The 26,852-nt window shown below is 38.2% G+C and overlaps 1 protein-coding gene across 1 annotated transcript in view; it reads left to right on the top strand.

Moving 5' to 3' along the window:
- The first annotated feature begins 2,162 nt into the window (after positions 1 to 2,162).
- Positions 2,163 to 26,852, top strand: part of LOC146004641 (uncharacterized) — a 77,992-nt gene continuing 53,302 nt past the window's right edge. The window contains exon 1 of the mRNA XM_083143543.1: positions 2,163 to 2,632. Coding sequence (XP_082999669.1) covers positions 2,477 to 2,632 — 156 coding nt within the window. The 5' untranslated portion in view covers positions 2,163 to 2,476. The remainder of the gene's footprint in view (positions 2,633 to 26,852) is intronic.

The following is a 26,852-nucleotide window of genomic DNA, read 5'->3' as shown; positions in this document are numbered from 1 at the left end:
ATAAATTATATTGGCATTATTATTATTTCTGGGACACCTTGTTCGAAGCCTCCTCCCCGAAATATATTTATAGATATGGTCTAGTAATGGGTGTTTCATTGTTTGTGTTTTACCATCTGATATCGTCATTTCATTTTTCCTTCCAATTAACTCTATCCTCAGAAAGGAGATGTGAAATACGGGAAATAGAAAAAATGAAAAAGAGGTATAGGATGAGTATGATAAATATGAGGAGGAATAAATGCTGGTTCGAGAATGTACATCGTGAAGAAGTTGACCAATAAGGCTGGAGTACTTTCTATAAAATGCTGCAATGTTGTGACCAGGGGCGTATTTAAGGGGTGGGTTCAACGGGCCCAACCCCCCCTCTTTTGATTCAGTAAAATTACCAGATTACCTGTTCTATCCGCTTGTTTATAAACATTTCTTCGGACTTATTTTTTTCTCCTAAATTCGAGACGTATAGGACGGGATACGGATGGGAAGGAAATTACGAGATTCCACACACTAGATGGGACTGCAAACCAAATGTCTGCCAGTTCCTGATAGTTTCGGAATTTCTGCGATAAGAAACTGCATTGGGACTGTCAAATCAGTTATAATTTTTTCCCCTCGAGTCTTCTCAAAGAAATTTGGTTTTTAAAAACGCAGTTTAAGAAAACCAGGTAAACATCGTAACATTCTGAAGTTGTTTGACACAAGATAACCAGAAAAGTATCAATACTAAGTAGCATGAGTTCGTGACTATATACACACAATTTTGTCGGGTCCAGCACCCCTCCCCACCCGTTCCCCAACAAGCTTCCGGTCAGCAGTGACCTGGACTTTCACTTATGAAATAAAGCAATCATAATCATACCAAAAGTTGACCCCCCCCTTAATTGAACTATACATACGCCCATGGTTGTGACAGTTGCCTCGCGCTTACTGGAAAAGTAAGAGTTACTTGCAGTAACAAAGAGGAAAACAAATGCGATGTCTGCTTCGATAGATCTCAAGGGATCAAGAAGCTTTCTTTAAGTCCATGTGCTTAACGCATGAGCAAATTATGATTAAATGGCGATGTACAACAAGAAGTTGTCAATCAATAATAGTTCACGGTGATTGTTCATTTTCACGTCTAACGTCCAAAATTAAACGGTCACCCTCTAAGACGCTTCCAACAGCAAAAATAGGATAATTCGCCCCAACGACAGAGTGTTATTAATTAGCCACTGGACTAATCGGGAATGGACCTACAGTTCAATAAGGTTGGACTTGAATCAGTATCAATGCAAAAGGTTGACCAGGGACCCTCCAGGGGTCCTAGGTTGGAATTTCGGCCTGGGTGTAATTATGAATGTCCCTTCGTCATCAATTTCATCACTCATCATCGTCGCGATTAGCCAAAAGTAGCAGAATAGCGAGGTAAAATAAATCAAATATATCAATCAATATTGCTCTATACCAACGTTATACTATCAAAGAGATTATATTCACCCTCGCTCGCTACTGATCTGAACCTCTGCAACGGAGTTGATTGATTGAGTTCGAGTTTTAAGACCACTTTATGCACAATAAGGCTAATCGGGACGGGACAGTTTAAGGTGGGATCCGAACCATGAGCCTCCACCGGGTATCGAACCCGGGACCCCTTGGTTACAAGGCGACAATGTTATCACCACGACACCGGGGATCGAACTCGGCTTGATTTTATTTGATTTTTGTTATTAGCGTCGCGTTTCTGCCACTTTTGCCTAATCGCGACGATGATAATGTATGATGATATGATGAAGGGAATGCCCAGACTGGGATTCGAACTCAGGACCCCTGGCGTCGTAGCGTGCTAGGATGACCTCTCCGCCAGGGAAGTTGGCAGGAATCGAACCCGGGACCTTTTGATTACATAACAGATCAATGACGGCTCTAGCCATCTGATCGTCATTGCCGTTCCCCGTGCAGCGCGCACGTCTTTCGCCGGCCGTCTCAAAGAGCTTCCTAAAGCCGAGTCCTTCCTCCCGTGAAGACCTCACGCCAACTCTCTATGGTCCACGGATGGCCCGGGGCACCAGCCAAGAAGAAGATGCCCGTCACCATCCTACCCGCGCGCACTCTGACGGAAGTGGCAAGAACTAGCAGATCCCATCCGTAGCAAGAGGCGCAAAACAGGTGAATACGTACGCATACACAAAAAACACGCGCTACGCAAAACGTCTCTCATCCGCGCTAGTTGGTGTCCGACTGTACTGGAAGTGTTTCACCCCCCTCCCTCTTGAAAAAAAACCGCCGGTGCCAAAGATGGAGCAAGTTTGACCATCGGTTCATCCGACGACCACGATATCCGCAATGTGTCGCCCAAAGTGCCAGTGATTTTTTAGCCCCCCCAAGGAAGAAAAGTGAACCGAAGGGATATGTGTGTGCTTGTGGATACTGTCAGTAAAGTACCTGCTACATATTCGTCGACGAGCTGAAGACAGCAGTGTTTCCATCTCGTCTGATGGACGACATTGCCGACACTGACGACGCAAAAGGACATCTCGGTGCACTGTTTAATGACCAGACAAAATGCTACGGGGAGGAACCCTTTGCTAAACCCGATCTGCTATGGTGGGGTAACATTAGGAAGTGGGAAACAGGAGGACCTACGGACGTGGTAAGTAGTTTTTACCTCATTTACCCTGTTCAGGTAAAGGCTGTTACCGTCATCAGTGGCGCCTTTGGTCGATCATCATGTATTTGCCACAATTATCAATATTGCACGATCCATGTCGTATTTCAGTGCTTACCAGGTATTGCTGACAACAATGGTCTAAGCCGCCCCCTTGCGGAGCGGTTAGCACATCGTGCTACGGCGTCAGGGGTTCGAATCCCGGCCTGGGCATGGATGTTCGTGAGTGTCCATTCATCAATTTCATATCATCACTCATCCCCATCTTTGCAATTACCCAAAAGTGGCACAAAAGCTAAATAAAATACAGCAAATCAATCAACAATGGTCTAAGCGTTTCACCACCAACAATGCCAAGATCTCTAAAGTACCACAAAATACACTACGACAGTTGAGACTGCCAACAATCATATCGCATGATTCTTTCTGGCCCTCAGTACTCCCAGACAGACATTACTGTTGCCAACAATGGTCCAAAAAATTCTCCAACAATACGAAACACACCAGGACAGCCGAAATTATTATTCAACAATTAATAATATTGCATTATTGTCTCTATCTCTTAGTTTTCATAAAGAGACTATATTGTTCCCAATGGACCAGAAGGTCGTTTAACAATAGCAAGAGCCGGCTCCCGTGGCGGAATGGTTAGCAAATCGCGCTACGATGCCAGGGGTCCCGGGTACGAATCCCGGCTGGGCATGAGTGTCAATTCATCAATTTCACATGTCATCACCATCTTCGAAAATTTGCCAAAAGTTGCATAAAAAGCGAAGTAAAATATAGCAAATGAATCAATCTTAATGTTCAATTGACGATAAGGTCGTTCAACAATAGCAAGACCTCTGAAGTTCTACAAAAAAGACGTTACAGCCAATGAAATTTAGTTTCCAACAAGTAACAATTCTTTCCGGGTCTGTTTACTATGCGAGCTAATAGACTACATTGTTGCCAACAATACTCTAAGCGCTCGACAGCTTGAAACGAATTAATAATATCGTATGATCGTATCCAATGCTATCTTCCCCACCTCTCGGTTCATCTTCCGCTAGTGCCAAATGATAGTCCGGCTGTACCTTTGTCCAAAGGCCGAAGCCGGCGTGAGTTATGCCGGCCGCCCATCTCACGAACAGGCGAAGACCGATCTCAAGCTAAAAGAACCTTTAAAGATACCTAGAGATCCGAGAAAAAAATCACCAAGCATATTGTCATTCTCCAGTTGTTGACAACAATATACCTGCCAGCTCTAAGAAAAAAGTGTGCAATATTTTTAATTGTTGCGAATAAAACTTAACTTGAATCCTTGTCTTCGGAAGTATCTTCATTGTTGACCTTCATGATTTTGGATAATAGTTCTTGGAAATAACACACAATAATGAAATATAGCCAATTGTTGCAAGGAGCTAAACCTACAATCTAGCCATTGTAGAACTTACAAGCTTTGCCAATATTTGCCACCAACCTTCTGGACTATTGTTGCTAACAATAAATCTATTAAAATGCAGTATTGTTAATTGGTTTTAAACTAACACGGTGTTGTTGGTGTCAGAGGCCGTCGTGCTTTTGGATCATTGTTGGTCTATTAGTTTTCTCTGCGAACACTGAAGCTAGATTAACGATGAAATACTGTTCATTGTTGCAAACACTTGATTGATATTTACGGCCAACAATCGGTTATCTATCAACACCTTTCCCTCAAAATGTATCGGAAGAAAAGCTCGTAAAATAGTACTGTAGCTCAACAATCGTGTTAACAATTGAGCAAAGCAGTGAGTAACAATCAAGATGATTGTTAATCAACAATTAACCAATTGTTATTGTAGTTTTACATATTTATGGCCACAGTTCTGCGGAATGCGTCAAAAATCGTCACAGCATTATTTGTGAACGTAGATACATTCTGAATTTATCGGTCCTCTATTAATGGAAACTCATTGCTGAAATAATTGCGCTAAACCAGTGCTAGCCAGTGCATGAATATATATCTAGTATTTCGATTCGGCATTTAATTGTATTGTATTGGATTATGCAACTACTTTACTTCAGCTTTAAAACAATCCATAAAATTTCCGCGTTTTTGTAATATTAGTATTCTTGTAAATATCAAAGCAGTGTCAAAACTCTTTCATGAGTATGCAGCTACAATTTATCAATTATGTAAGACAAGATAATCAGAGCCATCTTGCGGGCGGGTTGAATATTTGTTGTATGAAATCAAAGCACTAATTACTGCTTATAATAATGGATTATCGATAGTAATATTATTTAAGCATGTTTATATGCACGGGCAACATTGGGTGTAGTTGGGCGTTATTGAAGGCATTTTTAAGTGTTAATTTAGCATACAAACACAGTATTGTGATAAGAGAAATCAAAGAACGAAAATCACAAAGCCATTATAATTAGGATACTGTAATATATATTCTTTCTTTACTTTATGTATTATTTTTTTACTTCGACTCTTTGCAGCATAGTGGTACAAAGTGCAGCTCCGTACAGTTATAAAAAATGTAATATCAATAATGCAAGTGCAACCTTGCTGCATACAATAATAATAATAATGAATTGAATTGACTCTTATTGTTATTGAATTTAGTTTCAAGTACACTTTGTGCACAGGGAGGCTAATCGGGACCGGACTTACAGCTTAAAGTGGGATCCGAACCACTTGTGCCTCCACCGGGTATCCCCTTGATTGCAAGGCGACGACGTTACCACTACGCCATCGGGAAGGCCTAATAATAATAATAACAACAATAAAAGCTGTCATTCCGTATGCGGTCAAATAAATACAAAAATGGCAGTAAGCTCCGTAGCGCCCCCCAAGATTCCACATCCTGGCGCCTCCTATGTACATAAATGCCAGAACACACGAGAAGACTGGAAGCTAGAACGTTCTGGGGCGAGACAAAGAGTCGTACACTCAACCTGCGCTTTCCTGGATTCACCGCTCTCTCAGAGATGCTCATATATAACAGTACCTAAAGTTGAATAGAATTTTTCCATTAATGCACGGTAAGGTCCACATCGCGTAATGAAAGCAGACACTTGTTATTAATCTGATAGCTAATTCAATGTAGTATTAGATGTGGAGGGGGGATATTAGAAAGAAAACATTACTTCGCTTCACTACCTCACAGGTAAATCGCTGCGATGAGGATGAACTATTGGAGTGTATGACGGTACAAACGCAATGATACTTCCTTACCCACGACTCGAATCTTGGACCTTTGGTTTCTTAGCGCGTTAATCGACCAATGCGGTCGGCAATATGATAACTTCAAAATGCGTCAATACTGTATGCATAATATAATAACACTAAAACGCCTTTTATTATTTATAGTAATATTAAAAACAATAGACAATGTAAATAAAAAAGCTTGGTGCGACTGTGATATTAGACATGTTTCACTATTTAAGTTCAAATGCCTTGATAGGAATTTCCCCGACAGTTTAGCGGCTAACAAGAAAAGCCTATTTGTAGATATATAATATAATAGTTAGGGCTTTCCCAGTAGGGATGGACGATATCGGAAATTTGATATTGCGATATATCGTCACAGACGATACGATATGGTGTTTTTTCCGTATCGTGATATCGGCGATACATCATCTCCATGATATATATCACCAAATATCGTGACGATATATAGTCTGGTTGATATCGCCTGGACGATATTTTTTCAATATCGCGATATATCGTCTGGACGCCCAACACCATTTACCACGCACGTAGCCAGGCCTCCGAAATCCTACAACTCTAAATAGTGTATTGTGGTAATTAACCCTTAGCATGATTCAACATCTCGTATAATAAGTTGTAATACACTGAGAAATTCGTCTTCACGGCTTCTACACCCACCCCCCATACACACACACACGGCTGATAAGGGATGAGCCTCCCCCGGAAATAAAATTTTGGCTAACGGGCCTGAGCTTACCCCGATAGCGTAGTGGTTAACACTTCAGCCTCGTAATCAAGGCAAGAACCAAGTTGTTACAACGTGTCCAAAAGTGCTACACACTTCCCGAAGCTGGAATTTAAACGATTTTGTTTACTTTCCTATACACCTTTGGCTATTTCCATCGCACCAAGATCAAGTAATTTCTCAAAGTTTTTTTTCCTTACTTAGCTGTGTATGGACGAAATAGAAGGTTTCCACGATAGGAAATTCGGTAATGGCTAAGGGACTAGTGGACCAAGATTGAATTAAAATTTTTTGGGTGCATCGGCACATTAGGCCATTTTGCACCCTTCAATATATATGGGGAACTAGCCCCCTATCTAAGACCTCAAAATTAAGAAAGGGGCAATATTAATGTACACTGAAAGACATTATAAGCACCCATTATTTTATTTCCTCCTTACTTAGAGTAAACCATTATATCTTTATGTCATTACATGTTCTGTCTTTCTTCCTAGATAATATTGATTACATTGAACCATTTTTTTTAACCAATTCCAATCCACTAATTCTTCTTTCGGAGAATTATTTTGTAGAAGTGTACTGTTTACAAATGTAGACCACACAATGTTACGTGTAGGATATGGAAAATAAGATTTGCTACCAATTTTAGTAGAATGTCTGAAATTGCTTTGAAAAAAGACTATTCCTTGTTATCGACCATCTAGTTTGGAACGTTCGTCTTCATAGAGAAGCCCTAGAAGATTCCAACCTTCGACTTCAAGGTCTATGTATCTCATCCGTGTACTTGCGATTTTATTTAGCAATCCATAGCTCCATTGCTTGTTTTAATTTCGTTTTAAAATCTCTAATCCTCTTCCTCTCCACTTCCATTATAATTGCTGCTGACTTAGTTAATTCCTCCCTTCTTGGTGCCTTATTCAGATATCGCGGTCAATAATTTCACAAATTTATCCAGCGTTTTCGATTCTGAATCTATTACACGATGCTTTTACAATTGCCACTACCACATATGAATTCTTTAAAAGAATCAATTCAATCCATTCTATCCGAAAGTCTTGGTGCCCTCGTCCGTCTTTAGGTAATATCATTCAACTGAGTTTGATAGGAGAGAAAAACTTAATCCTTTCTAGATTGTGATTCAAATTTAATGCAAATTTCTGCATACTATGCCGTTTTATGTTTTAACGTGTCATATGTTTCAGTAGTTTGTAGCTAGAGCCATCTAGGAAATCAAGTTTTCTAAGAGTAGTAATTAATAGTTACTATCATTTGGACAGCTTTTATATATATTAGCTGATCGCCCGGCGTTGGCCGGATATTTAAATATCCCAATCTTCTATTAGACAGGAAAATAATGAATTCTAACTATAGTGTAAAATGTAACTAATTTTATTTACAGGTATTTAAAAGTATAAGTACAGTATACAAATGATAAAGTAAAATCTTTTATAAATTCAATATAATATTAATTTAACTCAAAACTTGATTGTAAACAACATTGTTAGTTGCATCTCCAGGAGCAAGAATAAATCAATTGAACGGCATTGGGAGTGTCACTATTCACCTTAGCGACCCCGAAAGCTATGGATTCCACACTCAGATCGGTCGTTTTCGATTATTTTTACATGTCACCCCCTTCCCCCCCCCCTAGGGGTGTCTTACCCCCACAGTATTTCTTTCCAGATTGTAAGTGATATGTGTACCAAGTTTGGTTGAAATTGCTCCAGGCGTTCGAGAGTTATGCCGTAACGAACAAACACACACACATACACGTCTTCGATACCCGGTGGAGGCACATAGTGGCTCGGATCCCACTTTAAACTGTAGGTCCAGTCCCGATTAGCCTTACTGTGCATAAAGTTGACTTAAAACACCAACTGAACAAACAAACACATATATAAGTTTTGTTATATAGACCCCAGTTGAAACACAACTAGCCTTGACTGAAACCACTACATAATTTTATGAACCTCTACGGTGGATAAATTGTGACGTCACAAATTGAATTCGTAGGAAGGTAAGATTCTGAAACGGTTCATCCTCCTGTGTATCAAAATGAGCTGCATGAGGACTTTCCAGGATCACTTAGAGAATGAGGCAGAAATAGAGAGAAAAAGCTGTGTAAAGAAACAACAGAAAAATAGAAGAAAGAAAGCAGAAGACGGAAGTAAAAACAGGAAAGGGGGAAATATGAAAACAGAAGAAAGATAAAAACTGAGTGTAAAGGAGGAACAAGGGGAAAAGAAAGAGAGGTGAGAAAGAAACCGGAGAAGGCAGAAAAAACAGAAGAAGAAAGAAACCGGGTAAAAGAGAGGAATTGGAGAAGAAAAAAGAGAGAAGGTGAAAGAGGAAAGCAGCATAAGAAACATGGAAACAGAAGAAAGAAACATAGAGATGAAGAAAGAAAGGGAAAACAAAGAAAGAAAGAGACAGGATAAGTAAGAATAAAAGAAAGAAATAGAAGAGATGGAGAAAGAAACAAATAAAGAGTGAGAAAGAAAGATAGTAAGAACGTAAGAGAGAAATATATGAATAGAAAGAGAGCAAGGGGGAAGAGGGAGAGAATACTCTAACGACACGAACATGTTAACTCGACGATTCCATAAAAACAACCAGTCCAAATTTTAATAGGCAGAAATGAATGAGGCAAACCACATCTCTTATTGGTTTATACATGTTACCAGCCATTCCATATGAGAGTGGAAAAACAAGGTTAATTTATATTCTTATTCAAAGTATCATGTATGAAATTAGAGGGAAAACTATGCAGAATTTGGAAATACAAACATTAGTTTAATGACTTTTAAATAACATTGTTTCAAACCTATTACTTTTTATAGCAGAAATTGGATTATGTGTGTGGTGTTTTCACTTAATTTAGTTTCATTATGATACAGTATTATACCATAAAACTAAAATAATTCTAATTTCGTTCTAATTGTCTCATTCAGTGTTTCTATATCTTAAGCTCTGAAGCATCCTACTTCATTTCTGAAACAAGCCTTAGTTTGAAGAATTTATTTATGATAATTTTCATACTTTTTGCATTGTTTCATCATCCTACAAATTAAATAATGTGCATGGTGTCACACTCGTCACAGGAAAAGAATGTTTATAAAGAAAGTATGTAGTAATATTTTTTTAAACTAAAAGCATCAAAATGTCGAGTAAAGCTCGCTTTGTGAAAATAAAATAATATTGTCTCAGTAAACCAATGTATTTCACAGAGTTTTCTGAAAGACTGAGAAACGTCCTAAAGCCATGTCTCAGAAGTGTCACAAGTACAAAAAATTTATTTTCTGTAGCTCAGAATTGAGATGGGGAGAAATATTCAATAATTAACTACCTGAAAGGAAAATGAAATGACATGAATTGATAGAGTTACATATTTGAGGATGCTAAGGAAATAATTAAGGAATGAATGCAAATTTGTGTGAATGTCACACCAGTCACAATGGTATTGCCCTTATAAACTATTTTTTATCGTTTCTATGGGCAATGAATGAATGAGTGATTGAGAATAAATCTTGCCAATTCACGTGGGATTTTTTTTACAAACGAAACGTATTTTGTTTGCTTCTGTTTTCTGTGAGGAGTAAAGATAAATTTCAGTATTTTTCAGGTTGGGGACCTAGCTTGGTCATGAGTGTTATTTTCTGTGTCCCTTCATCAGGATCATATAATCATCATTCATCTTCATTTTAGTGATTATTAAAAAGGGGTAGAAAAGAGACACTAAATAAGATGAAACATATTTTATATCCGTATACAGGGTGTCTCAAAAATAATAGCGCAAACTGACACAGGTGAAAGTACACGATAATAGAAGCCAAAAAGTCTCAGTAAACATTAGTCCGCAAACGAGCCGTTTTCGAGATAATCGCGAATATGTGATTACAAGCCGCCACTGATTTCATTGTTTGTAAACGTCGTCCTAGTTGGTAAAATGCTAATAATGTGTGAGAATGTGTGGTTAGAAGCCGTCACTGATTGCATTTTGTAAACACCGAGTGCTTTACTCCTTGCGCGTTTCGAGGTTTACTCTTTGTTTACAAAACAGAACATTTCCGAGAGATGGCGTTGTAATGAAACAGGATGGATTCAATCAGTACACAGTCTAATCGTACTGTGGGAGTAACTTTTCTTACTGTATTATTAGCATTTTACCAACTAGGACGACGTTTACAAACAATGAAGTCAGTGGCGGCTTGTAACCACACATTCGCGATTATCTCGAAAACGGCTCCTTTGCGGACATGTTTACTGAGACTTTTTTGCTTCTATTATCGTGTACTTTCACCAGTGTCAGTTTGCGCTATTACTTTTGAGACACCCTGTATTGCATGTCGACCGCAATTGATTACACTGGGGAACAAAAAAAAGATTTTATTTTGCGGCATAAAGTTTAATAACAGTTTCAGCACACAAAACAGCTGTGATTGCCAATTGTATGATTGGTTCAGTTGAATTGACTCCAGTTATAATAAAAACACACCATGGAAAATATAGGAGGTAAAATTACTCTACGCTTTTCTCGGTAATATCAAAATTTGATAATGGGCTGAAATTCCCATAATAAACTTATTTATTTATTTGTAAATTGTTGCTAGGCAACTTATGAAGCATTGCTAGGCAATATATCGGACACTCAACAAACCTTAAGGAAGAATACCAAAACATAAAAATGGTTTCAGAAAAAAATTGAATATGCTGAACATAAGTGGCTCGTGTGTGTGGATTTGAAGATGGTGATTTTTTTACTAGGACAGCAAAGTGGGTACACAAAGTATCCCTGTTTCCTATGTTTGTGGGATAGTCGTGCTAGAGAAAAGCATTGGACGATAAAAGTTTGGCCCCCAAGGGAAAATATTAGTGGGAAAAGCTAATATCATTCATAAACCGCTGATAGATAGGGACAAAATCATCCTTCCGCTACTGCATATTAAACTTGGGTTGATAAAACAGTTTGTCAAGGCCTTAGATACAAGCGGTGATTGTTTCAAATATATATGCCACACTTTTCCAGGACTAAGTATTGAAAAATTGAAGGCAGGAATCTTTGACGGACCACCACAAATTCGTACACTCATAAATTATGCCAATTTTATAACTTACATATCTTACATCGAATCTGAGGCCTGACTGAGCTTTGTGTCCGTCGTCAAAAACTTTTTGGGGAATCACAGAGCAGAAAAGTACCCCGATATAGTTGGAAATATGTTGAAAAATTTTGAGAAATTGGGAGCTAATATGAGTGTAAAGATACATTTTCTACATAGCCACATTGACAGATTCCCTGAGAACGTTGGTGATTTTAGTGAAGAACGGGGAGAAAGGCTCCATCAGGATATAAGGATAATGGAAGAAAGGTACCAGGGACGGTGGGATCGCCACGTGATGGCCGACTACTGTTGGAGCTTACAGAGGGATTGTCCTAAAAAGCAATACAGCAGGAAATCGTATAGAAAACATTTCACATAGTTTGTTACTTCATTGTGTACATATTTTCTTAATTATTATGATTATAGGCCTATATAAATTTATTGTTATAATAATAATTGTAATCACAAAAAGAAATATTAAATTGTTGTTGGAAGTTCATTTATATGCATGTCTTATGTTTCCGCCATTTTGGTTTAGTTGCATTTATTTCATAAATTAGAGCCAATTCAGGAAATATATTATTATATCATTATTCAGCAGCATGAAATCGCCCTAAATTAACTCTCAAACACTGTGCCGCAATTTCACTGTTCCCCAGTGTTATTGATTGATCCATCGATTCATTGATTTGGTGTTTTAAGTCCACTTTATGCACAGAAAGGCTAATCGGGACTGGGCCTACAGTTTAAAGGGGGATCCGAACCACTATGTGCCTCCACCGGGTATCGAACACGGGACCTCTTGATTACAAGGCGACGACGACAATTTGATTATTGATCTTACATATTTTTCTGATGGTCAGACAGTAAATGAATATTTCAAATTTCTTATATATAATAAATATTGTGAAAGTGAAAAGGAAAAATGACGTTCACTAAGCCTTTGCATACGCAATTTGACATTTCCAAATGTTAAACAATCCAAGAAAGAAGATGAAACGGTATAATTATTTTCTGATATATTATAACGAAAAACTAATCATTAACATTAAAAAGATATATATTTCTCCCTTGCTAAGATGAAGACTAATGTACGTTAGACATAAAAGAACAAAAAATATAGCAAATTTTACCAGGGTACAAGCATTTCGAGATATTTGCTCTATTCGGAAATAAGGATTTCAAGACAGCACCACAGCATAGCTCTCATTTGCCAATAGAATTAGCAGTAGAAATGTATCGCCATCTCTCGAGCTAAAATTAATTCGTTTATTTGAAGTCTCAGAATTATCGGACAGAACTCCAATATAAGGGAGTGACAAGGGATAGATTACATGCTATATGCGACACGGACCAGCTCCGTTGCTGACTTGCGAGCTCGTCACCAAAGTTCCCTGGGTTCGAATCCCTGCCTAGGAATGGGTGTTCTTCTGCGAGTGTGCCTTCATCAATTTCGTCTAATCATCACTCATCCTCATCGCCAAAATAGTCAAAATAAGAAGAAAAGCGACGTAAAGTAATTGCAAATGCAAATCTCTCCAGTCCATACACACAGAAAACTAAATGCATCATATCGATTAATGCACCAGAATGCATGGATTGATGCATTAAAGTGTGTTTTGTAGCTTCTTCAAAGAATCAAATTAACATTTGATGCATTTGGATGCATTTTTGTATGCCGTGAAAGGAACACCAAAGTGCATCATTTGATTCAAGTGAGGATTCCTTTCAGTCGAGATGCGCTTCAAAGCATCAGTTCATGTTCCTTGATAAACCTTCCTGCATCATCAAAAAAGATGCATTCTGGTGCATCAAAACGCAGCAACTGATGCATTGAAGTGCATCTCGACTGAAAGGAATCCTCACTTGAATCAAATGATGCACTTTGGTGTTCCTTTCACGGCATACAAAAATGCATCCAAATGCATCAAATGTTAATTTGATTCTTTGAAGAAGCTACAAAACACACTTTAATGCATCAATCCATGCATTCTCCCGAGCGATGCGTGCAGTTTGTCGTGTCATTTAGGTGCGAAAGGTTGCATTTAGTTTTGTAGTTTCGTTTCCAAATCACTGTGTCGCTTGTGGCCTCTTACTTCTGAAAGCTCTACAACTTTAATGCTTTCCTTTAATGACGGCACAAGAAAAAAATTAGAGAGGGCGGGAATATTTTCTGAGTTGTCATATTTTGAATTACACCTAAATATTCTCGAAGAAGAAAGCACATTTGAGCTAAGATAACATTTATCTACAGCGTTGTTAAAGGTCCATCAACCCATAAATTCTAATGGGTTTATTGGTTTCCATTGCAGGACCGGAATCTTTTTTCGTGCACGATTAAAATTCGGTCCAATTTGCGTATTGTTGCATTGAGAAAAGGTTCCTGGACCTGGACGGTATTTAAATTGATCCGAAAAAAAAAAAAGGTTCCTGGACCGAATTAAAATTCAACCGAAAAAAAGTTTCCTGGACCGTACTTAGATTCACCCGGGAAAAAAAGGTTCCTGGACCGAATTGAAATACTTTACAGATAAGAAGGTTCTTTACGGTCCAGAACCCATTTACGCTTGCTGATTTTCTCCCCTGGACCGGAATTGCATTTATTTAAAATTTCTGGACCTTTACCAATCCTGTTTATTTATCAAAATTTTCTTCCTTGTTGAGGGGGCCCTCCGGGTGAGGGGTTAGTACCAACTAACGTCTCCAAACCTTGAAAAGCATCTAGCTTCGATGGTCAAGATTAGCGTCTCTGCAGGGAGTGTTAATTTTTGTTCATATTCTACATCTGCCATTGCATCGAGAGAAAAGAAATTTAATTAAATAATAATATAATGAATATTCATGAAGATGTTTATTATTTTATACTGATTTCATTGTTGTAGACGATACTATTGGAATATAAAATTACTAACTCTTACCCTAATATGGTTGTTGTTACGTATTTTTCAACATTAGTCTAAAAAGCGGAAGTCACGTTGTTACTTTTCGATAAATCCATTCTTACGTTCAATTTTTATTTTGTTAAGAAACATCAAGTACGAAAACCTTTGTCAGTGCTGTCTGAAACAGGTTCCGCCATGACGGGGAACATTTTGAATTTTGTTCGCCAATAATTTTGCCTGCTAGCATGAGATATGAACATTGAATAGTTGGATAAACAAAATATTAATTTTCATTAGTGAAGTCGAAAGGGGGAGCGAATGTAAATTGTATTTTTCTTTTCAAAATTCAGGAAGTATTATCAATAAATTAGCGTAATGTAAAAACCTATTTAACAAAAAGAAACCTAACTTTTGTTAGTACATTGTTTTTAGATAACTCGAAATATGCAGAGAGAAGGACGTAAACAATTTATAAAATATATTATTTAGCAAACGATACAACTGTTACTCACGAAACGGAAAAACTTCTTACAGAACTACAGAACTAGTTGTCGTTAACAAACGTTGTATGAATAATGAAGAAACAAAGAGAATGAAATCTGATACATGTACAGCTGAAAACGTCTCGACGAAGCAAGATAATTTCACATTGGTAAATGTTAATAGAACTATTTGCAATACAATATTCCCAGGAAAAATTAGGGTATAAATGATTCTCTTGACTGGAAAGTTCGCAAAAAAAAAAAAAAAATAATGAGGCTAAAACCTCAATATATTATCATTGGACTTACATAATTGTTTTTCTTGGGGTCAAAAACCAATGGCTAACGCACTGACTTGCAGTGACAGCCCTAAATTTACACGGTTCAGCGGACATCACTGTGTTCGGTTTTGCCATGTTCCACGTACATAAAATATAAAAGTGTGTATAAAATCGATTTCGCTGTGTGAATTGACAACGATAATGGATTTCAAAAACAGATGCAAAGAGCTTCAAAACAAGCCCAATATTGAATTTGTAGGACTACCCAATACTAAGAAACAGTTGTCTCGCAAAATTGATAAGAACGGTTTTTTCACAAATTTTAAAAACCTGGAAATTAAAAGTTGTGTTCAAAACCTTTCTGCCTGCGCCGTTCCAAAATTTCGTCACGATCGGACCATTCGTTGTTTATTTATAGAATTTTAAAGAGAGCGATCGTTCTCAAAACAAAAAAGAAACGCCACTTTTCTTGTTCACACGCCGATAAGAAATATAAGGCATACTAGAAAAAATGTGGTTACCATAGATTAACGCAGAATTGAATAATCTAAATTTTGATGTTACTCGTTTTCATTTATGTCTACTGGTTGATTTTTAATTGGAGTCCAAACTCGGCTAAACTGATAATGAAGTCTTTTAGAATGTTCACGAACAGAAGATCTAATAAAGTTATCATTTTCTTTTGACTGTGGGTTTGTCAATGTCTGGAAAAGTATCAGTTACACAACTGCTAGTTGTAGAAAATGTATGCTTTTATTCTCTACTTGATTTTTTTACTGCAAAATTGAGTTAAATGTTACTTAAATGTAAGTTTTCGTAATGCTGAGGCAAGAAAAATTAAGAAAGTATATATCTGCGCCATCTATTAGCGTTACTTAAAACTATTTCCGATTACCGCACAACCTGATGTGAAAATTTCGAACTACAGTGAGCCATATGCTGGTTTTGAAATCAAGATGCATTATGAACAGGACTGACCACTTAAATATAATGAAGCAATAACTACATGGAAGGCCTAACGATTTCACAACAGTAAAATATATTATGCCGCGGCAGTATACACATAACACATACGAGAGAGTTAGAGAAACGAATCTCCTATCTGTTCATACAGGTACGAATCAGTCTTCGAAATCAAGGTTACTTGTGCTTGGTTTCAAGTCCACCTCTATGCACATACAGGCTAATTGGGACTGGACCTACAGTTTATAGTGGGATCCGAACCACTATGTGCCTCCACCGGGTATCGACAGCCTGATTACAAGGCGGCAACGTTACCACTACACCATCAGGAAGGTTACAAATCAAGGTCGCAGCGATTAGAATGTTTTAATTTTGACTTTACGTAAATTTTTCAAGTAGCTGCTTATTTTTGCCCAACGAACGTAAAACACCATTGACCACTTTTGTCAATTGGAGAGATATTAATGCACATAAAATAGTAACTATCTGGATGGAAAATTCAACGATAGTACAGCTCCTGCCTACGATATTATTTGTGTAGAAATATTAACGAACGTAAAATTGATGATTGGCGACTTTTTTTTCAGATAGAGATCTCAATACACGTAAAAACTGGTAACGTTTTCCAAATAGAGATTTCAACGAACGTAAAAATAGAGGATTGGCCGGATTCTTGAAAAGATAATAGACAACAATTAGAACAACACACACTGACAGACAGTAGTACGCTTTTAGAAAAAATCGCTCGACAGAATTACTCGTGCATGAATTATTACATAACTGGCGACATATATTAAATGGTAAAGGGAAGGAATACATAGGCATTATTTCTCAGTAAAGCATTCGACAGTGTTCAACCAAATTTATTAATACAGAAATTATATCAGCAATTCAATTCTCTACCGCTACATGCAACTGAATCGAAAGTTATTTATGCAATAGGAGTATCGACACAAAAGTAGGCACCTCGATTTCGAACAGTCTGAATGTATCTCTCGATGTACCACAGGAATCTATTCTAGGCCCAAAATTGTTTAAAATACAGGGTGGTTATAAAGTCCCATGACATTTTTGGGAAATCGGCTACTAATAACAAAATAAATGGTACTATAGTACAGAAGAGACACCAAAACACAAAATTAACGCTTTTCTATATGACTTCCACAAAAGTAACACCTTCCCACATGACCTGCGAAGTGGGGCGGTGCACCGTCTTGTTGGAAGACCACTGTACCAAGGATACCATCATCCAACAACTGCGGCTCTAGGAACAGTTGTAACATGTCGAGGTAAGTGCCTCCATTGATTGTTAGTTCCACAAACATGAATGGCCCATAGACTTTTTGTTCGGTCATGCCGAGCCAGACATTCACTTTCGGAGTGCCCCTTTGTCATTCGATGGTATTATTGGGCGGCCCATATTTGACAATTATGACGGTTCACATGCCCACAAACGTGGAATGTAGCCTCGTCGCTGAAAAGGATGTTGTCCATTAACTGTTCCTGATGTGCAGCCTCACAGAGATCAAAGATGTGGAAAAGTGTTACTTTTGTGAAGGTCATGTGGAAAAGCGTTAATTTTGTGTTTTGGTGTCTCTTCTGTACTGTAGTACCATTTATTTTATTAGTCGCAGATTTCCCAAAAATGTCATGGGACTTTATAATCACCCTGTATTTGTACGCAGATGACTGTACTGCGCGTGAAGCAATTTAGAAAAAAAGTAATTGCAAATATTGAGAAAAACATGCCCGAAGTTCTTGAGTGGTATCAATCTAACATGTTGAAAGTGAACGAGTCTAAGACGCAAGTATTAATACTATCCATTGAAAACAATAGCAATACGCTGATTGACAACATTAAAATAGGAAATTCCAATATAAAACCATGTGAAGTTTCTAAAATATCTCGGTATATCCTTTTCACAACATGTAAGAAAAATATGTGCACGTGCAGCACCTAGAATCAAGCAGTTTCAATTTGTGTGCAAATATGTACACCTTGCCCACAAATTAGCGTTCTATTATACAAAAGCATTTATTAGGCCGTTACTTCAATACTGTTCCGCTGTACTTTATGGGATTAAAATAAATAACACCACGAAACTAGAGAAAATGCAAAATTGGGCCATTCGTAGCATAAGAAATACGGCGCACACGACCTCACGTGCAAGCAGACAAGAGCTGCAACTACCCACGCTGGAATCCAGGCGAAAACATGCATCTCTACTAAAAATTCACCAGGCAATTAACACGCACCACCACTTATTAAAGGACAAAGTAATGATATCTAGTAATATACATTATCCCAATCTGCGATCCAATAACACAAACAGTATCCGAATACCAACGTGTAACAAGGCAAGATACGAATCAAAATCCCTGTCATCTCTGGCAAACGAAGCGTGGAACCAACTGCCTTTAAATTGCAGAAAGAAGAGAAATTTGGCAAATTTAAAAGACAGATTAGGACATTAATCTATGAATACTGACACCGTGCCTCATCTGCCACACTGCCTCCTTCACGTAACGTATTTGCAACACTGTTTATTTCCTTTCAATTCTTATGCTTTTCAATTATATAATTTTGTATTAATTATAATAGCATAACTGTACATAATTCATGTAGAGCAAAAAAACTGTTATTATAGTTAAAATATATACAATATAGAATCAATATAAAAAGTAAATTGTAAGCTAAAATGTAACCCTACTGCAAATAAATAATAATAATAATAATTTTCCAGATATAGATCTTAATGCACGTAAAATAGATAACTTTTTCAGATAGAAATTTCATCGAGTAAAAGTCACTACTTACAGACATAGATTTCAACGAAGATAAAATAGGTGATCGGCCACATATCCAAACAGAAGTCAATGATGCCATTATTAGGTCAATATTCTGCAACAATTATGACAATATTTGTGAGAACTGCTTCCCAGAAAACCGAAACAGAATTTGGCAAAGAACTTACTCTCAAGCGTATTTCAATCTTGTCGAATCCGATATCAATTCGATCCTGTTACACGCATTCCGCGTCCATTCGAAAGTATGTACATTCTGATACAAAAATTTTGTGGAATATGATTCTACCGTGGATCGAACATGGCAGGAGAATTGGCTTCGGAGGGCATTGAAAAGTGCCAAATATGAGAAAAAGGTCGAAATATTTATCTTTACTCCGCCATTCATGTTTTAAACCTCGCGAACATAGCTCAGGTTTCCGATGGCACTATCATAAAAGGCAGTGTTGCCAGAATCTTGGAAAACAATTTCCAGTTTTTCAGGTCTAAAATTTATTTTTTCCCTTAATGTTAGAAAGATGAATTACTAACATAAAATTATTTTTTATATTAATGAAACAGCAATTCAGGAAAATGTTAGGATCGAGTGAATGAATGGACGAAACAATGAAACAATAATGAAAATTATTGATAAATTATAGATTTTGCAAAAAAATTAAAATACTTTACTTTTCATGACAACAGCTAATATTAACTGTATTATTACAACAACTTTAAAAGTTTGCTACCGTGAAAATATTGTTTGCTCTGAAGAGAATTTTAACTTAAATGTCTTATATTACGATTCTTATTTATTTATTTATTTATTTCGTCTTCTTTTACATGGCGACGTTAAGGCTGTGTAGCCTTTTCTTCCACTTGACCATGTTTACAAAAAAAATTGAATGTGAAATAATTAAAATATTGAAAAAAAGAAAGAAAAAATATATAAAAATTACAGAGAAATAAAAAATACAAAGAAAAATTACATATAAGAAAGGCAATCTAACCTATAGATACGGGCACACACACTCACACATACATATTTTTGCCGTTACACACGTACAAGCAAATACATAACACTACACTACTTAAGCACTACTTAAACACAGTCCAAAACGGCATATTTTGACAATAATTCATCTTAACTATTACGTTAAATCAATTTTTTGCCTTACGTCCTTCTATCATTCTCTGCACCCGCCACATTATTAGGGAAGTCAAACATTTAATTTTCATATATAATATGTGTAACTTTAACAATTTTTTGAACGTCACAATTCGTCACGATTCTTCTCGGGGGGGGGGGAATAAATTACGATGCGAAAGATAGGAAAATGCACATGCCATTCTAATATGGTAACAATTTCCATGCAATTTGAATATTTTTCGTAAAATTTCTCTTTTACCACTTTTCACCGAAAATTCGACCTGAATTTTCTTGGGTTGAACGATTTTTTTCCTTACCCTGGCAACGCTGATTTAAGGTTTCCACACATTATATTTCTATTTTGAAAATACACTAACATGTGAAATCGTCGAGAGACAAATTTTGTAAATAATTTTTATATTGAATTCATGCGCTTTGTTGTGCGGTATTAATTAGGCCTAATAATTGTTAATATTTATATTAATAGTTAATAGTAAAGATCGAATTTTTGACGTGTTTTGGAAAGGGACCCATCAGTCACCCGGAAATAAACAGAATAAGACGGAAAAATGTAGAAAGTTAAGCGAGAAACTGCAAACCGACTCGTGGCATACCATAACATTTCTCTGCCAACTTTTAAAACAAAACCTTCATATCTTGTACTTTTTTATTCCTAGTCTTTCAAAATTTCAACAGGACAAACACAAAAATTCATGCCTTACCCCGGACTCGAACCCGGGACCCCTGGCGTTATAGAGCGCTGGCCACTGAGGTCGGACCAACAAAGTTCGACCTAATTTTTGGCACCCGCTGTTCTATAAAAACTGCTTTTCCGGATTCTCGGGAGTAGCGACGCGCAGAGGGGAAAGCTTGTGGGCGGGGCCAGACTAGGTGGGGAAGGGTGCGGGATGAAAGCAACGAAGTGCTGCGCGGTGTAACAGCCGTAAAGCAAAACGCTTTCTGCTGCCAATTTCTTCTTTTATTCTTAACAATGGCCAGTGTATTGTTTTACACAAATAACAAATAATATTGCACGTTTATTTGTCTTTTGATGCTACGAAGAACAGAAAAAAATTAAAACAAATATAAACATACATTTGCAAAAAACATGCAAATAACCACAAACTATGAAACATCATGTATAAAAATGTGTTTTAAAGAAGTATGAAAAATATGTTTCAAACACTTCGTTTTAAACATTTGTAAAAAAAACAAACAAAGCCATGTGTTTCAAACAAGTTGTTCTCGAACACATTCAACACTATGAGGCGCTCTCCTGAATGCAGAGTTCCCCCAGACTTGCGAGCTGACATGTTTACTACGGAACTACTGGACGGCGAATGAGCCCCCTCCCGTGGATGCCCCTCCCCTCCGCGCGTTCATTGGACGAGGCGCACACCCTTCAACATGCGCACAGAACGCGTTCGCGTTTTCTTACTCCAGAGAATCCGGGAAAGGAATATACCTTGTGGAATTGTAGCTGTGAACGATACCGACATGAGGCCTGTTCAATTTGAAACACTGGCGACGTCACACCGTGGAGGTTTATACTGCCTCGTAGCATGGCCGTATTTAGAGGGAAGGGGTTAGGGTTCAAACCCGCCCCCCCCAAAACATCTGGCATCTTGTAACACATTTTCAAAAATTTATTCGCAGTTTCACAAAAATACAACAGGGAGACAGACAATCCTGGAATAATCGAGCTAGAATTTTCAAACATTTTGAATTCTGAAATTTGAGCGAAACGGGTTTAATTCTCAGAATCGCAGCCCACCCGCGACCCCTTCATTTTCACTTCTGCTGTCCTTTTTCCAGTGCTGTTCCTGGATCAGACTGAAAATTCCGTGATTGTCCCAAAATTCCAGTCCCAACTTTTAAATTCCCCCTTTATAAGAGTTCAAATCTAGGATATCCAGCTTCCTAGAACGTCACATTCACTATCCTTCACCTAGCGGTTCTAGGTGACACTTCGCTGCTCCAAGTTGGTGCAAACCTGCAAAGGTGCCGCCATCTTGTTTAACTGATTCCCAGCACCCTGTTCGCGAGGCAGGCGTGCCAGGCCCATCTGTTAAATAGTTCTAGGACGCCACCACAAAATAACAAAGAAACACCAAACATGGTCGTATTTTCGACTTTTTATACAACTTTTCCGGTTGTATACTGAATGTACCTTGTACATTGTAGTTAATACAAGGGTCGTTCAAAGTTGACCGGGACTTTTATTTCTGCAGAGGAAATAGATAGCAGAAGAAACACCAAACTATGTCAGTTTTTCAAAGTATTCTCCGTGCACGCCGAGGCACCGTTGCCATCGTTCCGGCAGCTCCCGAATTCCTTTGGCGTAGAAAGAACTTGGTTGTTGTCGTAGCCACTGGAGGACATCGCTCCGCAGTGCTTCGTCTGTCGTGAATTTCTTCCCTCCCAGATGGTCTTTAAGGGGTGTAAACAAATGATAATCACTGGGGGCTATATCCTGACTGTAGGGGGGATGGGGCAGAACTTCCCAGCGCATGTCTGCCAGAGTTGTTGTTGTCACATTGGCCGTGTGAGAGCGGGCATTGTCATGGAGAAGAATGACATTTTCAGACATCCCAGGTCTTTTCTTGCGAATGGACTTTCGTACAGCACCACTCAACAATGTGGAGTAATACTGGGCATTAATCGTGCTCCCTTTGTCCAGAAAATCCACATGGATAACGCCCTTCATGTCCCAGAAGACACTTGCCATGATCTTTCCAGCGGACGGCTGCGTTTTGCTTTTCTTGGGGGGCGGGGAACCTTTATGCCGCCACTCCATGCTGCGTCTTTTGGTCTCTGGGGTTGAATTGTGCAACCATGTTTCATCACACGTGATGATGGATTGCAACAATTCATCACCTTCTGCTCGAAACCGATTCAGAAGCTGTTCACAGACCGTCCTGCATGTCCACTTCAGATCGAATGTCAGCTGGCGGGGAACCCACCTTGCACAGATTTTGCGGAAGCGTAAGTGGTCGTGAATGATTGTCTCAACACTCCCGACACTGATATTCACCTCGGCAGCAATATCCCACATTGTTACTCGCCGGTTCTCAAGAATCATTTGCTCAACACGTGTGATATTCACTGGTGTGACTGCAGTCGGGCGAATGTGTCCATGCGCTTCGTTTGTCACCAGCTCCCGTCCTTCGCGAAACTGCTCACACTATTCGTACACTCTTGTCCGCGACATCGTTTGTTCACCATACTGTGCTTGCAATCGTCTGACAATCTCAGCTGGTTTCACTTTCTCCTTCACGAGAAATTTGATTACACACCGCTGCTCCACAGCCACAGACACACTGCTTGCCGCCATGTTCGCTGCAACTGCTGCGCATGCGCGAAATACGTCATGCCGGGCACTAGATACTCGCGAAGGAATACATTACGTCAACCGCACGTTTCATCATGATCCGGCTATTCATCGATTTTTTACGTACGAAAATCCCGGTCAACCTTGAACGACCCTTGTACATTTAACCCATAGGATATGCGGTCCTATAAAACCCATACTTCTATAGTACATAGTGGTTGTATATAATGCTGTTTGATAAGGATAGGAACAATATGAGCGTCGGAAAGTGGGATCGAACTGGTTCATAGAACCCCCCCCCCCCCGAATTGACATTGTTTATTGCAAGTTACAAAATAGCATAATGTTTGTTAGTTTCATTGTTAATAACGGAAATAAAGTCCAGTTAGTTGGTATGCCAACACAACACAATAACCAAAGAGAAACGGCGTTAGATCGAAAAATTGAGATTACAATACAGGCACCAGGTTACGCTTTACCATTTAATCCAAAGAATTACTGGTTTCCACAGTTTTCAAAAATCCAAAAATTAAGTTTTTTGTGAATGGTGAAACAACATAAACTTTATGACTATAATTTCTCTTTTATTTTTAAAGCTTTTTCTTTTTCTTGAGGTACCTAAAACTTAATAACAAAATATAATAACTGTATCATACGTAAAATAAATAAATAAAAACAGTTGTGCTGTATATTCACGCTTCTGGTGGATAGAGTAGAAGTCTCCTCAAGGATATAAGGACAGCAATAATAATAATAATAATAATAATAATACGTTTGGAATTAGTTAGTTTATGAAATATAAAAAAATATTAATATTATTATTGGTATGAATGTACAATATAGAGAATGTCTCCAATTCCTTTACTACTTGTTATACTCACTAAATATGCAGTCCTGGTAAGGTATCTGGAGTTAAGATTTGGGGGTTACGTATAGAAATTGTACACTTACGTCTATATATGTTGCAAAATTACGTTCTTCATTACCGCAATTATTCTCCATACATAAACATAACAACCATGTTTGATGATATGAACAAGTGACGTTCGGCATTCGTGCGCTGTCTACAGCGTTGCCACATTGTTCCTTCGTTACGTGCAGAGCATTAGTTGAGAAGAGCATGTGGAATGCTGACTTTCATTAGAGCTAGGTTTGGCAACTGTGTTCGAGCGTTCTTCTAGAAAAATGGCGTCTTTCGCAGTGAGGAAGCTAGTGCTACAAAATTTATATTTTGTAACAGTATGTGCTCATTGGGAAAAGATTTAACTGATATCCCCACAAAACTTTTTCCGGTAAGGTTAGGGTAAGAAAGTAACTTGAATTTCGTTAATACTTGGTAGATTAACTAATTTTGGCCTTCTGATCAGTACATTATGAACGGGTAGCCGCACGAACCATGCACGGGTAGTCCCACAAACCATTGACGGTTAGCCCCATGAACCATTTCCGGTAAGGTTACGTTAGGTTAGGTTAGGCAAGCTTAGTTAAAATTTTGTTCGTAAAACAATGCGATACAGCTTTTAAAAAAATCTCAATTTACATCAGCTTTTTCACGATTTCCAGACCTGACCCCCGCATTTTAACAACAGATTCGTGATTAGAAGGCCAAATTTAGTTAGTATACCAAATATTAATGAAATTGGAGATATACTCTATATTCTACATTCGCTTCTTATTATTGTTATTATTTCTATTATTCAAATTTCTTGTGACGCCCATGGGAAAAATCATGAGTGAACCCCCCCGCCACGAATTTTTTTTCTGCCTACGGCCATGCCTCATAGTTGTATATCACACATAGGAGATGTATTTCGTAGATTTTACGGATCTCCCTTATCGTACAACGCTAGGGCAACCTTGCGTTCTGACGTCAGACGATGAATGCCTAAGTTGATAGTTTAGGCTAGTTAGGTCTAGCTCTCTTAGCATAAATAATACATTTCTAGTGTATTTATCTAACAGAACCAAACCCAACAGACCTAACCTAAAAATGTAAGCATTCATCGTCTGACGTCAGAACACACGATTGTCCTAGTACTGTACGATAAGCGAAAACCATTGCACCAATGTCGCAAGGGAGACGGATATTGCTACTGCATACCCTCGTGATACGATCGGTAATAAATATTTAAAAATAATGTTCCTGTGCTGTTTCTACAGAGAATATTGAAAATATTCTTACCTTCAGCCGTGAAATGTGAACAAAACGTACTTCGTTGTTGCAACTATATTCTCGTCCCTTTTCTCCTGAAGACGTGTACTCCAGCTAGATTCAGCATTGCTCATTTGACCGCACTTTAAAACAAATGCTACGTGCGCGACATCTGTTGCAGGTCTTGTACGGTAAGTACACGCTGAATAGTTTGGCGTCGGGAGCTGGAAATGAACAGAGCATCGAAATAAGTTTATATAGTTTTGCTGATAGCCTGACAGCCTCATGCCAGTGAATGTAAGGATATGTTCAAGGGTTCTGTTAGAAGAGTGGGGCAGTAAGAATCGTATTTTAGGCTACAAGAGTACAGTGTGTGGGATGAAGCCACACCACTCAACGTAGCTGCTATATGGAAGCTGTAGATGTTATATAGGGTGTTCCGTATAGGACGCCGAATTTGAATCGAGTGCTTTTATTTCGAGGTTGGCAGACCTGTTCTTACCAATGTTGGCATCTGTTGTCATGCCGATTAATGTAGCCTCAATTGTTTTGACTCGTTTGTTGTGGGCCTCCCCGATGGCTTAGTGGTAGCGTCGTCGCCTTGTAATCAAGGGGTCCCGGGTTCGATTCCCGGTGGAGCCACATACTGGTTCGGATCCCACTTTAAACTGTAGATCCAGTCCCGATTAGCCTTACTCTGCATAAAGTGGACTTAAAACACCAAATCAATCCAATCCAATCGTTTGTTGTGGTTACGATATGGAACAGTTTATGATTGAGCAACGTGTTCTCATTGTGAAGACTAACATTGACCCAAGACGAATACCAGGAATGGCCGGTCATGTGTTCTTACACCCTGTGATTTCTTCTTATGGGGGTTTGTGAAATCACAGGTGTACGCCAACAAACCACGAACCCTTTTGGAACTGAAGGCGGAAAACATACGGGTGATTGGAGGCATCGGGACAGACATCTGCGAGAGGGTTATCAATAATTTTGTGGAGCGTATAAATGCATGCAGACTCAGTAGGGGTGGACATATGCCTCACATTGTCTTTCATACGTAAATGGGAGATGTTACTGCTTACATATATGTGAAATATAACTATTTTCATGACATTTTCCCTACTTTTATTTAATTTTCTAATT

The sequence above is a fragment of the Lepisma saccharinum genome, chromosome 22 (genome assembly GCF_977018435.1).
Source record: "Lepisma saccharinum chromosome 22, izLepSacc3.1, whole genome shotgun sequence".
Lineage (NCBI taxonomy): Eukaryota > Metazoa > Arthropoda > Insecta > Zygentoma > Lepismatidae > Lepisma > Lepisma saccharinum.
The sequence above is the reverse complement of the archived record's forward strand: the minus strand, read 5'-3'. Positions and strand labels throughout refer to the sequence as shown.